General features: G+C 36.5%; 1 protein-coding gene across 2 annotated transcripts in view; it reads left to right on the top strand.

The window, feature by feature from the left end:
• MACO1 (macoilin 1) overlaps window positions 1-14,096 on the top strand; it is a 63,945-nt gene that overhangs the window by 29,387 nt on the left and 20,462 nt on the right. The window contains exon 6 of one of the 2 annotated variants that reach the window (XM_032227237.1): window positions 2,692-3,187. In XM_032227237.1, coding sequence (XP_032083128.1) covers window positions 2,692-3,187 — 496 coding nt within the window. Of the gene's footprint in view, window positions 1-2,688; window positions 3,188-14,096 lie in introns of both variants that reach the window. The other variant, XM_032227236.1, reaches the window with a different exon arrangement.

Here is a 14,096-nt window from a genome sequence, read left to right as displayed (position 1 = left end):
TGTCAAATTTTGAGGCTCTTCCCCACCCCCTCCATTCTGTTCACTAGGAGATTTTATACTGCTAGATGATCTTAATTCTGAGTTTCCTCCTCTTGTTTTGCTTGAACTCCATGTCTTTTCTTGAATATCACCATTCACCCTTTAAAACACACTTTGCCCTTTCATTGCTGGGAATTTTTGCCCAAACTATATTCAAATACTTATCATATCTTAGCAGTTGATATCTCTACTCCAGATTAAGTATTACCTTGGTACACAATCAGTAAGTTCAGTAGGTATGTAAATCTTTCCAGCCAGTGAGTTGCGCTGCTCCCTTTTTTTCCTTTTCAGTTTGCAGAGTCGCAGAAGAGGGAGAAAAATGATTCTATGCCACTTTTGTAAATGTGATTTCATCTGCTGCTATTTTCTAGATTCTTAAGGATAAAAGATAAAGAGTTTCATACAGTGGTTAAGGACCAGGTTAGAAAGTGAGAGAGTGTGAATTCTAACCCCACTGATAGGCACAGAGCTAGTTGGGTGATATTGGGCCAGTCATTCTCTCTCAGCCTAGAAGAAGGCAACGGCAAACCACTTCAAAAAATGCTGCCAAAAATATTCAGGGCCCAGAAGTCAACATTGACTTGAAGATACTAAAAAAGAGAGAGAGGCTAAAGAGCAGAAGAGAACTTTTTAGTTATACATTTGCAGAATATTTTACCAGTGTTCAAGAATAATAAATAATGTTGTTACTGTTAATAAGGACGGATGTATTTCCTTACACAAATTTGTTAGATAATATTTTCTTTGAAATGTATTGTTTATTGTTTTCCGTGTGATTTTTTTTTTAAAATTCAGCATAATATGTCTTTCTGAATGCCATAGATCTTCACACAGGCCACATAGTGTAAATTCTAGCTTTGATGTCCAGGTTTCAGTCAGAACAGAGGTCTTCAAACTTGGCAACTTTAAGACTTGTGGACTTCCACTCCTATGCTGGCTGGAGAATTCTGTGAGTTGGAGTCCACAAGTCTTAAAGTTGCCAAGTTTGAAGACCTCTGAGTCAGAAGATTCTCAGACTTGTGTGCAAGGATAGGAACACTGTTACAAGGATAAAAAACACACACACATCAATTCAAAAAAGAAAGGGAGGCGGTTATTCTGATGGAGGGACAGGAAAGGAAAAGGTTCCTGATTCCTAGAATTTGGAATGAGAGGTATGAGAGCCCCAGATAGCTCACATTCTGTGTGTCACCAGTGAATTGGCGGGGGGGGGGGGAATTAATAACAATTAGAGTTCTCCATTTCTCAGGAGACATTAAAGACTAGTAAACCAATTCCTTTGTTAAACACATGGAGAGCATGTACGTTTTATGACTTAATAACCTTTCACACTAAATTGTTTGATATTTATACATTAATCATATTCAGTGTACTAATTGAATGATGGTTGTGTATGCTCTTTGATAGTACAGAATGAAAAGAAATTTGGAAATAAATATCTGAACATAAATTAATGACCTGATCCTGTGTGGGGTATGTGGAGAGATTTCATCTATTACTTTCACTGGACTTTGCACTAATTAATAATTCTTAACTTGAGACTATTGACCAAAAAAAAGTTATATTTCGTATTATGAAATTGAAGTCATTTTTTTAATATTCAAAACAAGCAACTTTGCAGTGGATTTTAAGCAATGAACTTGTCGTATAGGTCATATTTAGTATTACTGTGAAGAATAAAGGCTGAAATGTCTGTGAATATACCCATAGTGAATCTTTTGCTACTGGAGTATAGTTCTTTGCGGATGCTATGTAGCCTGTTTGTGACTGATTGTCCTATATTTATTGCAATATTCTAATAAAGTAAAATTAGCTTTGTTGGAGGCAATTTGAAAAGTATTTTTTTAATCATAATTACAGAGTACGGGATATGGGTTAAGAAATATATTCCGTTGAAATGATATGCTTGGGTAACTGTGCTTGGTATTAAGCAGACTCCTATAGCTTTGTATGCCTTTGATTTAAATCAGATTAGAAAATTATGTTGCAAATACTTATTTTCTAAAAAAATCTTTTTTTCTAAAAAAAAAGGTTTTTTGTGGATTACTTGTTTATTTCTGTTGGTGATTTAAACATGGTTTGGTACATTAAAATAATATACTAAAATTTCAATATTTGAAAAACATGTTCAGAAATATTTTTTGCTATTAGATAGAGAAACTAGAGGAAATTTGGCTGAGAATAGGATCTGGCCTTAGAGCTGCAACTTGCTTGCCCAAGTTCCAGGATTGTATCTATTTGGACATAAAATCTTGGCAAAAATTGATGAAGATATATTTTTGTTTCAACATTATTATTTTTATTATTGTTATTTTATATTCATTTATCACACAAAGTAGCAGCTGGACATTTCTTAAATTGGTATACATTTTCTCTGTATTTAGAAAGAGGGTTAAATGGATTTTTTAAAATTATTTTGAAGTTGACTGAAATGCCCTGGTTGATGCAACACAGAAATCAGTCTCAGGGATCCATTAATTTGGAAACTATTAGGAATTTTAATTTATTTTTTGCAATATAACTAAAGGAAAAATATTTTATTGGGTGCGGGGGAATAATAGAAAGTAATATGAGAATAAGTGCTACTTCTGACTTAAATTTTAAATCTTGTCTTCTCCTTCCTTCCTTCCTTCGTTCTGGATGTTTCAGCAGCCAAAGGATTGACTGAGATGGATTCCTCAATACTTTTGCAACACAATGGTGGCATTCCAGCTAATAAAAAATTATCTACAACATTACCGGAACTAGAATACAGAGAAAAGGGGAAAGAAAAAGACAAGGATGCCAAAAAACATAACCTTGGAATAAATAACAATATTTTGCAACCTGTAGACTCTAAAATACAGGAAATTGAATATATGGAGAACCATATCAACAGTAAAAGATTAAATAACGATCTTGTGGGAAGTACAGAAAACCTCTTAAAAGAGGACTCATGCACTGCCTCATCCAAAAATTACAAAAATGCTAGTGGAGTTGTGAACTCCTCACCTCACAACCACAGTGCAACTAATGGAAGCATCCCTTCCTCATCAGTTAAGAATGAGAAAAAACAGAAGTGCACTAGCAAGAGCCCAAGCACACATAAAGACTTGATGGAAAATTGTATCCCCAATAACCAGCTAAGCAAACCAGATGCACTGGTAAGGTAAGTTTGGTATGTTACTGATCTGTCTTCACCACAACACCCTTACATATTTACTGTTTGTTTCCCAGTAAGTGAAGGTGCTCTGTTTTGAGGGGGGAAATCTGTTATGTTACGAGAGGTGCATGCTATGTATTGAGACGTGTCCATAGTCAAGATTTGGTTCTGTTAGCTTTGGTGGGCTATACAGGTAGTCCTTGATTTACAATAGTTTCCTTAGTGACCATTTGAAGTTACAACGGCACTGAAAAAAGTGACTTACAACCGTTTTTCACACTTATGACAGTTGCAGCATCCCCATGTCACGTGATCAAAATTCAGACACTTGTCTACTGGTTCATATTTATGACAGTTGGAGTGTCCCAGGGTCATGTGATCACCTTTTTTGACCTGCCAACAAGCAAAGTCAATGGGGAAGCCAGATATTAACAACGGTGTTAATAACTGAACAATTGCAGTGATTCACTTAATAACTGTGGCAAGAAAGTTCATAAAACAGGACAAAATTCATTTAACTGCCTCACTTAGCAACAGAAATGCTGGGCTCAATTTTGGTTGTAAGTCGAGGACTAACTGTAATTCATGCAGTCCAGTAGTCAGATCAGCATAACAGGGTACAATATACAGACTTTAGTTTGGCACATGATTGATTGCAGTGTTCTTAGTGCAGAGTTTTTTGAGTTGGTATTTTATTGCTAAGAATAAATAAGCCGATGATTACAGTTGTCAATCATAGTGGCCTTGATGTTCAGCTCATGCAGGAGAGGTTTTTGAGAGCCTCTACAAATTAATTGGCCTCTACTAAATAAAATAATATTTTGAAGTCTGGGTAAACCATAAAAAAGAGGTAAAGAAAAAAAAATGCATGTTTACTATTCAGTATGAAGAAAAACCATGAAAAGGTTCACCACTAGATTTTGGAACTGATCTGTTTGTGCACATTCCATAAAATTTCACAAATTTAGCTCTTCTTCCATCTTACCCTTCACTGATGGAGGTGAATATAATGTCATATACTGCACTACTGATTGCAGGCAGTGTCTCTTCTGAGTAGTTCAACCCCTGTCGATTTCATGGACATGTAATTTTGTTTTTGAAGCTTTGTAGAAATTGTCATTGCTTTCTACCAGCATAGTTGTTGGCAATTCTAGTGTAGCCTACAGCTCTAATGTCCACCAAGAAGATCAAATTTTCCTCTCATTTCAGTGCAAAATGCCTAAGTGCATTCAATTTGAATTTGCTCTGACCACCCATATATGTTTAATTTGCTACTATTGTGTGCTGCATATATAAAAGCTGTTCCTCAACTTGATATCTTCCAGATGTGTTGAGAGGATTTGTCCAAAATTTCTGCCTGACTTGGGAAATCTGAAGGTTGTAGTCTTGGCTTTGGAAAGCTTTGGCTTGATACAAAAATTTTTGTTATTTTGATATTATGCTAAAATGTAAATATGTTGCTTTAAAACCATTACGATGTTGAAGAATTGTTTGGCTAAGTTCAGTATTTCTTTGATGGGGAAATAGAATGTGGAGCCAGGGATTGTGATGTTCCTAGATTAAATTATATTCTAGTCTCATTTTCACCTGATAACCATTGTGGACATGAGACTAAAAGGGTAGACCTTACTAAAATATCCTTAGAAGAGGATTCTGTTGATTATAATTTAAATGGTATTCATATATATATATAAATGGTATTTAGCGCCATTTATTATGGTATCCTTCTGCATTATTTATCTGAGTCTAACAACAAAGTAATGGTAAATGTAGTATTTCCAGAAGGAAATAAGCTAATTTATGCAATTTCTTCAGAATTTGTTCTGACCCTGATGTGTTTTTCAATCTACTGTATGTGCTGATCACACTTAGATTGATGCTTGTATGTTAGATGAGAGCTAACAAATTAAGTCTGGATGAGACAAAAGACCATCCATGCAACAGGAATAATTTTAGATTGCAAGTTCAAGTTGTATTTCTCTTCTTTTCCACTGTTAATATTTTTGTATAGCAGTGTCTTTTCCTAAAATGTTCCAATAATTACATTGTTCCTAAATGGGGCTGTGTTGGCAGACTATTCAGTTTCCTCAAGCGAAAAGTTTTGTATTTGTTTTTATGTATAACTTAGAGTTAAATACAGAGGCCATGGTTTTTTGCCCTTCATGCAATCCTAACCAGAATTTAGTATACAAAGAACCTTATCCAGACACAGTTTTCAGTGATAGCTCCACAAAGATGAAATTCCCTTCTCAGGGAGCTCTTTCTGACTTCCATGCTTTGGATAAGGACGATAGTTAAGCCTTTTCTTTTTAAATCATACTTTGTGGTTTCTGAAATATCTTAGCTATGATGAGTGTTATTATTATCATTTAAAAATCATGGTAGTATATACTGGTCTCATTTTATAATGGAAGAAGAAAAGAATATAAATGATTTTAAATAAATATTTCCCTAAATTTAAAATCATAAAAGTAGCAAATGAGATCTGTCATTAAAAAAAGCACTCTAATGTGGATTGTTCTTAGTCAGTGTTCTGTTTTAAACAGTCTTGTTTCCTTCTTGAATAATTTTTCTCTTCCCCGTTTTATATCCTCCCTGCCCAGTCAGTATTCTGTGGCCACTGTGGTTACTATAATTAGAGGGGATTACTCATGGGATTTTTTTTAAACCAACTGGGATTCCGGAAATCTGCTGGTGTCTTCCATATGATGGTGCTGATTTCTGTTTAATTTTTCTGGTTTCTCAAACCTCACTGGGGAATTCTAGGAATCGAAGTTTAATCAGAAATGGAAGAAAAGATTATAGTTAAAAACTGGGCAATAACCTTTCAGAGTGATTGTGTGGCTATGCGCATGTCAGATGAATGGTACTTGAGGTCAACATCATGATCATGTAAATATCTAAGTGGAGGCAGTCATGTTGTAGATGTTTATTATGTGAAATCTGAATAATGAACTACAGATAGTCTTCAAATTACAATGATTCATTTAGTGACGGTTTGAAGTTACAATGGCACTGAAAAAAGTGATTATTGACCATTTTTCACACTTATGACCATTGCAGCATCCTCATGGTCACATGAATTACATCTGGATATTTGATCACTGACTCACATTTATGACAGTTGCAATGTCCCTGAGTCATACAATCCCCTTTTGTGACCTTCTGAGAAGCAAAATCAATGGGGAAGTCAGATTCACTTAACAACCATGTTACTTATTTAAGAACTGCAGTGATTCACTTAACAAATGTGGCGAGAAAAGTCGTAAAATGGGACAAAACTCACTTAGCAACTGAAATTTGGGACTCAATTGTGGTCATAAGTTGAGGACTACCTGTAGTTTCTGTTATGAATCAGGTGAAACATTCATGACAACTGTAGCATATTTCACCAAATCTTAAGGCAACTAACCATGTCAATGGAACTAACTCCCGCATCAGACCTGCATGCCCCTTCTGTACCCTAGCAGTGTTATTATTGGGATCAGTAACGTTATCCTCAGCATTGGAGAAACAGATTTATTGTCATATCAAAGCAACCAAAACTACTCATGAAGAGTCTCGAATTGAAGTTTTATTGCTACTTATCTATATTACTATTGCTAGTTATCTATGTTACAAGAATCTCACCGGACTGACTTCATTCCCTTGGGAAGGTCAGATAAGGCTTCAGGGATTCTGGGGGTGGTCATGTCTTCACCGCTTTCTGCAGTGCCACGACTCTAAACTAGTCTCCCTCTTAACCCCATCTTCCAGTCTAGCTGGAGATTCCTGCATATTTATTCAGTTTACTCAGCCTCTGAAATTTATTCAGTCTTTGAAATCTATCGACAGTCCTTCGCTCAACTCTAAAAACATTTACGTTTACAAACATGGACATTTAGAACACAAGACTGAGCCACAGAACAGAAAGATTTCAGAAGTGGGTGACCTTGCAGGAATTTTGCCTAATAGGTGAGCTCCATTAAACTATGCTGGCATGAATTCTAGCAATTGGAAGTCTCGCATAATTGGAAAGCACCCATTTTTCAGAGGGTGCCTCAGTTAATGACCATTCACATTAAGAGTGGCTGTACAGTTTTTGGTAAATAAATTTCTCTGGTTGGTATAGAGGTAGTCCTCAACTTAAAATAGTTCATTTAGTGACTGCCCCAAGGTACAACAGCACTATAAAAAGACTTAGGACTACTTTTTACACTTATGTCCGCTGCAACATCCCCATGATCACATGATCAAAATTTAGACACTCGGCAACTGATCCATATTTATGACAGCTGCAGAGTCCGGAGGTCATGTGATCGCCTTTCGTGATATTCTGACACGCAAAGTCAATGGGGTAGCCAGATGTAGTTAACAAGCATGTTACTAATATAACAGTTGCAGTGATTCACTTAACCAGAAAAGTCATAAAATGGGACAAAACTCACTCAACAAATGTCTCATGTAGCATCAGAATTTTTGGGCTCCATCGTGGTTGTAAGTCAAAGACTACTTATATTTTCTCAGTCAGAGATCCTAGCTTTGCATTTTATTATAAAGTGATCAATAGATAATCTCTTCCCCATTTTTCCCCAGTTTATAAGTCTTTTCATTCTTGTTTTAGGAAGGTCTTTTAGATAAAGCATGAATTCTCAAAAAATTTATTGTCAGCAGTGATTTATAGTACCACTTTTTAGGTTTGCTAATTTTGTGTGGACCCATATCTAATCCTTTGATATGTTATTACAATTTTAGATTTTTGTTTGTGCAAAGTAAAGTGACACAGAAGTTAACAGTATCTTGTGGCATTTTAAAGAATAATACATTTGTATTGTGTAATTTGTTGTGTGCCACTACCCCCTGACAATGTACATAAGAAATAGTTCTGGGAATGGCTTATAGCAGAAGTGAGCAATTATGGCTTCTTTACAACCTGTGAACTTCAACTCCCAGAATTCCCTGCAGACTCAGGATTTCTAGGAGTTGAAGTTCATGGGTCTAAAGGGGCCTTAGTTGCCCATCCCTGACATATAGCCTAGGTATACACAGCTTCTGAGAAAAAGAAGAAGAAGAAGAAAAAGAAATAATAAGAAACGTCCAGTGAGTACCGGTAGTAGTGAGTAATAAATACTACAAACTCACTATTGTGGAGTTCTTGATACTCTCTGAGCCTGGTTATTCATTTACGGATGTTTCATTACCTAACTAGGTAATGAATCTCTTCTGTTGAATCTTTAATTCAATTATCTTTCCTTATTCTATTCAATTAGGTTCTCTTCAATTCTGTTCTCTAATCTCTTATTGAAATTTACTGCTGATAGTTTTTTATACGACCTTTACAAAAGACAATAATGTGCAACATATAAAAATATATTAAAGCCACATGCTGGCATATTAAACCAGTTATGGCAGTATAAAAATAAGTATTTTAATTCCTTTCTGAGAGAAAATAAATTCCAGATTACTCTCAGCCTTGAAAAGGAGATCAGGAGCTAAGTACATATGTCCATCAGGAGCTCATATCAAGTTTTTGCTGCTACTTTTATGATTTTTTTTATTTTACAAAATGGCAATCTATTTCTCTTGACCAGCAGTTCTAATTGCCAATTTATAGAACTTCAGTAAATTAATAAAGAACAGTAAGAAGTAGTGTTCCAAAAAGGTATCCAGTCAAGCAGTTTTGACAAGCATAAAGTACCTTTTCATCTCAAAAATGGCAAGGAATAATTATGTGCAAGTGCTCCTTTATATTTTTTATAGGTTTGGGAGTCCCTTTATCAGATATGAGGTAAAAGTCAGATATGGGAAGTGTTTTCGTTTTTAGCGTATTACCAGTATGTTGATAATTAGTTACTGTATATCTTGTTTTCTATGTTTGTATCCTGCCTAGAATCTGATACAGGATTCTCAAAGCAATTCACACATTTAAGTCAACAAAGATAAGTCATTAATGTATCCTAAATAAGAACTCAAAACAATTAGTTACCAATGAGGGAAACACTTTCCTCTGTCCTCTCCTTGCAGCATCTCGCTATGAGTTTATATAGGCAAGCATGAGACATAACAGCTGGACTCACAAGCAACTGGCTTACTAAGAAAGCCATAATTGTTTATATTCACAGACCACCAATCCTTTAAATCAGGGGTCTCCAAACTTGGGAACTTTAAGACTTGTGGACTTCAACTTCCAGAATTCCCCAGCCAGCCATGCTGGCTGGGAAATTCTGGAAATTGAAGTCTGTAAGTCTTAAAAGTTCCCAAGTTTGGAGATCCCTGATTTAAATCATAAAGAATTTACAAATCGCAATGGCTGGCTTCATGTTAAACTCTTAAGACCCAACCAAATACTACACCTTGCTACAATGAATGAGTCCAGTTTAAATTCTGTCTTTGGAGATTACAAGCTGTGAAATATGTACTCATTAGAGATTTTAATTTTTTAATTTTATTTATTTTGTCCAGCGTGTATAAGATAACAGATACAAGTATAAACATGATTATGAATACAGGAAATGGATATGAATAAGTGGGGACAGTAGGACAGGGACGGTAGTGTTGGTGGGCTTATGCACACCCCTTACAGACCTCTTAGGAATGGGGTGAGGTCAACAGTAGACAGTCTAAGGTTAAAGTTATGGGGATCTGTTAAGCCACTTTTTCCTTCCTTTGGTGGCTGGTCAGCATATGTTTTTTTTCATCAGCACAACTTTCCCTAGGTATTTTTGTTTGTTTTTCTTTTAATTTTACATTAATATGGCCCATTTCCAAACAGGTAAATGGAGGGATTTGTAGAAGAGAATATGCTTAACCTCACCCATTAATTATCCCTGGCAAAAGTCTATCCTGTAACTGGTTTCATAGACGTAACAAAATCTCTCTTTCCATTTGCAGGGAAGAGTTTGTTGACTCTTCTTTGCTCTTGCAAGTAAGGCTACCAACTTTCATCTAATATATTTGTGACTCTTGTACTAGCAGTAAAAATTGCGGTGTGTATCAGAATTGTGGAGTTGTTCCATTTACACATCCTGTCACCATTTATTTCTGTACCTGCATTAGCTATGACTATTACTGTGGTGTTAAAACAGACCTCAACATCTGTTTAACCTCCTAGCCCCAAAACAAAAAAGAAAAAGACACTAGAAATTAAAGTTAACGTATATCATGCCAAAGCTGGTGAATGATCCTCAGCTCTAGTGTGTGCTTTTAACTTGGGAGACTCTACAAAGGATTAGGTTTATGCTTTCTATGTATACAGAACATGAGACAAAGAAAGAAGAAAGCATGTTTTAGTAACATGGTGCTTAAGAATGAGGCACTAAGAATTGTAAGCACATTTGTCAGCGCGTTTGGGTTACCAAATTTAATCATTCCTCACACATCCCCTTTTAGGTTCAGGATTTTGAATCCAGAGGGGTAGTTTCTTTCCAGCAATACCAAATTAACTTTTCAGCAACACTTCTTGGTTCCAAAGGTTTTATTTCTTTTAAAAAAACACAAATATTTCATCATTCGTCAATCATTAAAACATTGAAGTACAATTTTTTTTTGTATGCCCCTCCCTCCCTCCACCCCCCAACCCCCCTCCTCCTCCCCCCCCCCGACTTCCCAGAACCCGTACACGGTATGGATTTTTTTCAGCAACACTTGAAGTTCAGAAAGTTCAACGTTTTTCTCCTATCTATGCATTCCAAGTTTATAAACTAGAGTTATTCCTATCCACTACAGCAGCAATACTACATACAGGTAGTGTGAGCGAGGGTGCCCACAGAGAGGGAACCAGTATGATGGACTACAGTGAAGTGACAGTTTCCCAGGAATGAGGGAGTACATTCCAGAAGTGGGGGAGGTAGACAAGAGACAGCACAGCCCGCACACTGGATTGGAGGCAGAGGAAGAGAGTCACGATAGCAAGATATACTGCGTAGAATATATCTGTTAGACTGAGAGTAGTAAGGGTTAATCTGGGGAAGATGGTTGTTTGGCTAAGCCCAAGAACAACAAAGAAATTCAGCCAGAGTTCAATTCTTTATTTGCTTACAGACAATAGACAGAATCTTGCCAGATTAAACTCTTACTACTACGGTATATGTAACCAGCATATTTAAATTTTTCCCCATTTAATTGTTATCCAGAACAATATGCCTTATGAATATTTCATTATTATTGTAAGATGAGTTATGAACAATGGAATGACATTAGTTATGAAAATTATATGTAGCTATCCGTTGTGATATCCTTTATTTTAGTTATGGATATGCGCATATATTCTGCTCAAATGATGAAAACGGATCAAAGCCATTAAAACACAAAAAGCCAATGAATAATACCATTTCACAACAGTAAAACAAAAGAAAAAAAATCAATTCAGTCTCATAGGCTTTCTAATATAAAATAGATTTCATTTGATACCTGCAAAGTTGTAAATAGGGCAAAACAATTTTCTCTAGAAAGCATTTTCAATAATTTGTATCTTTAAAAAGATAAAAATAGAAGTCTTACTTGCTCCTTATTTCTGGCCTTTTGGATAGAAGAGAATTCACACAATTCCAGCAGAAGTTGTCAACCTATTCTGAAAAATACTCTCAAAGTTAAAGTATAGAAATTTAACTTTTTAAAGAAGAAAATTGAAGCTCTTCTCACCATTAAAGAGTCACGGTGGTGCAGTGGTTAGAGTGCAGTACTGCTGGCTGCCAGCAGTTTGGCAGATTGAATCTCACTAGGCTGAAAGTTGGCTCAGCCTGCCATCCTTCCGAGGTGGGTAAAATGAGGACCCAGATTGTTGTGGGCAATATGCTAACTCTGTAAACCGCTTAGAGAAGGCTGTAATGCACTGTGAAGCAGTATATAAGTGCTATTACTATTGCTGTTATGGGTGACAGTCCTATGGACTTGTGGCATAGATGCAACCCTGTCAATTGATGCACTGACATGCTGAAATTGTTCAAATGATGTGTGTATCTCAGTGGCAGAAGGGAGGCCAGAGTTACAATCACAAATAATAGTTAGCTGTCCCCAGGACCTCTGTATTTTAAAAGCTTGTGTAGATGGCCTTCAACCTATGAGCATTCTTTAAACAATGATTTACATTGTTTAACCACTTACAACCCATCCTTGACATTATGACTATCCGTATCACCCCCGCAGTTATCTACCTTGATCAAAATGTGGGTGCTTGGCAGTGGCTCACATTTACTACTTTACAGCATCCTGTGGCAATGTGATTGCAATTTGCAACCTCTTCAATTGGCTTCCAACAAGCAGGGATTGTTTTGAAGGGAATATTGAAGGGAAAAAAGGGACACAGTGGCTCAGTGGTTAAGACCCTGAGCTTGTCGATCAGAAAGGTAAGCAGTTCGAATCCATAGCGCCATGTAACGGAGTGAGGTCCCGTTACTTGTCCCAGCTTCTGCCAACCTAGCAGTTCGAAAGCATGTAAAAATATAAGTAGAATAAGTAGGGACCACCTTTGGTGGGAAGGTAACAGTGTTCTGTGCGCCTTCGGCATTTAGTCATGCCAGCTACACGACTACGGATATGTCTTCGGACAGCGCTGGCTCTTTGGCTTTGAAACAGAGATGAGCACAGCCCCCTAGAGTTGGGAATGACTAGCACATATGTGTCAAGGGAACCTTTAGTATTTTTTTTTTTAGGAACTGGTCTTTTTTTTTCTTTTTCTTTTCATCATAAAAAGTTTTTATTTTTCCATTTTCATAGCATATAACATGTATACTATTACATAGTCCATATCAAGTTGTATTATTAAGTACTTACATCAGTTCATCTTACCATCAACTACCAAAGGGAAAAAAAAAAAAAACCAGTTATTGGCTCTTCTGTTCTCCATACACCATATTTATACCTTATCCGACACTTTCTTCCCCTTCTCTCCTCCCCCTTTCTACATTCTGTCTTCCCTCCATCATTTTCTACTCTACTTCCCCTTCCTTTCTCCTTCTACTCTCTCCCGGGAACCTTTACTTTAGTGAAGGGAATTGATGGGAATATTCAGATTTGTTCAACAATCGCCTGATTCAGACAGCTGATTTGATTAACGGCCACAGTTAAAATGATTGTGAAATTGGATCCTGTTATATAATAAGTTGCATTGCTTAGCAACCAAAATTCCAGCCCCAATTGTGGTCATAAGTCAAGAAATGAAATTAACTGGGCTTTCTGTGTATTAAAACTCAATTTTAATTAGATTGCCATTTATATAATTTAAATTTTATTTATATCGTTGCCTATCTCACAGTTGCTTTGGATGGCATACAACAAAGTTCAAAACAAAACATACAGATTAATGTTATTAATTAATGTTATTAATATTTAACACTTTTTGCACCATAAAAAGCCATAAAACTAAAACAGAATAGAAAAAAGATTAAGTGAGGGGCAGGCGTTATTAACAATGGGGCTATTTGAATATTTCACCGGTGTACTCTGGCCTCATAATGCAAAGAGGTTTTAGAGGAAGTTAAAATCACCCAAAAAGTTAAACAGGAAAAATAAAAGCCTCCTTAAGAGGTAATGAAACAACCCCACACTCAAAGAAGAATTTACCACTGCCAGAACTCACATGATTACCCCCCACCCGACACCCGACTGCCTTAACCAGTCTGGAGGGGTAGAGCTGTAAAGAGCAAGTGACTGAGGTCACAGTCCTAAGTACCCTGTCCATTTTATCTGGCCCAACAGGTTCAAACTCTTCCTAGATAACTGGGCAAGATTCCTTCCCAGGCATCTCCTCTGGACTTTCAATAAAGCTAGTGTCCAACTGTGAGCAAATTTAAGTAACTTTGTCTGACAGATGCTGAGCTAAATCTTTCACATGCTGCCATCAGGTTTTCTGAGCCCCTCACCTGAAGATGGCATGCGTCACTCAAAACAGGGCCACGGGATGGATGAACATGCAGAGAAATGCAGTTGCTTCACTGCC

This window comes from Thamnophis elegans, chromosome 12, assembly GCF_009769535.1.
Source record: "Thamnophis elegans isolate rThaEle1 chromosome 12, rThaEle1.pri, whole genome shotgun sequence".
Classification (NCBI taxonomy): domain Eukaryota; kingdom Metazoa; phylum Chordata; class Lepidosauria; order Squamata; family Colubridae; genus Thamnophis; species Thamnophis elegans.
The sequence above is the reverse complement of the archived record's forward strand: the minus strand, read 5'-3'. Positions and strand labels throughout refer to the sequence as shown.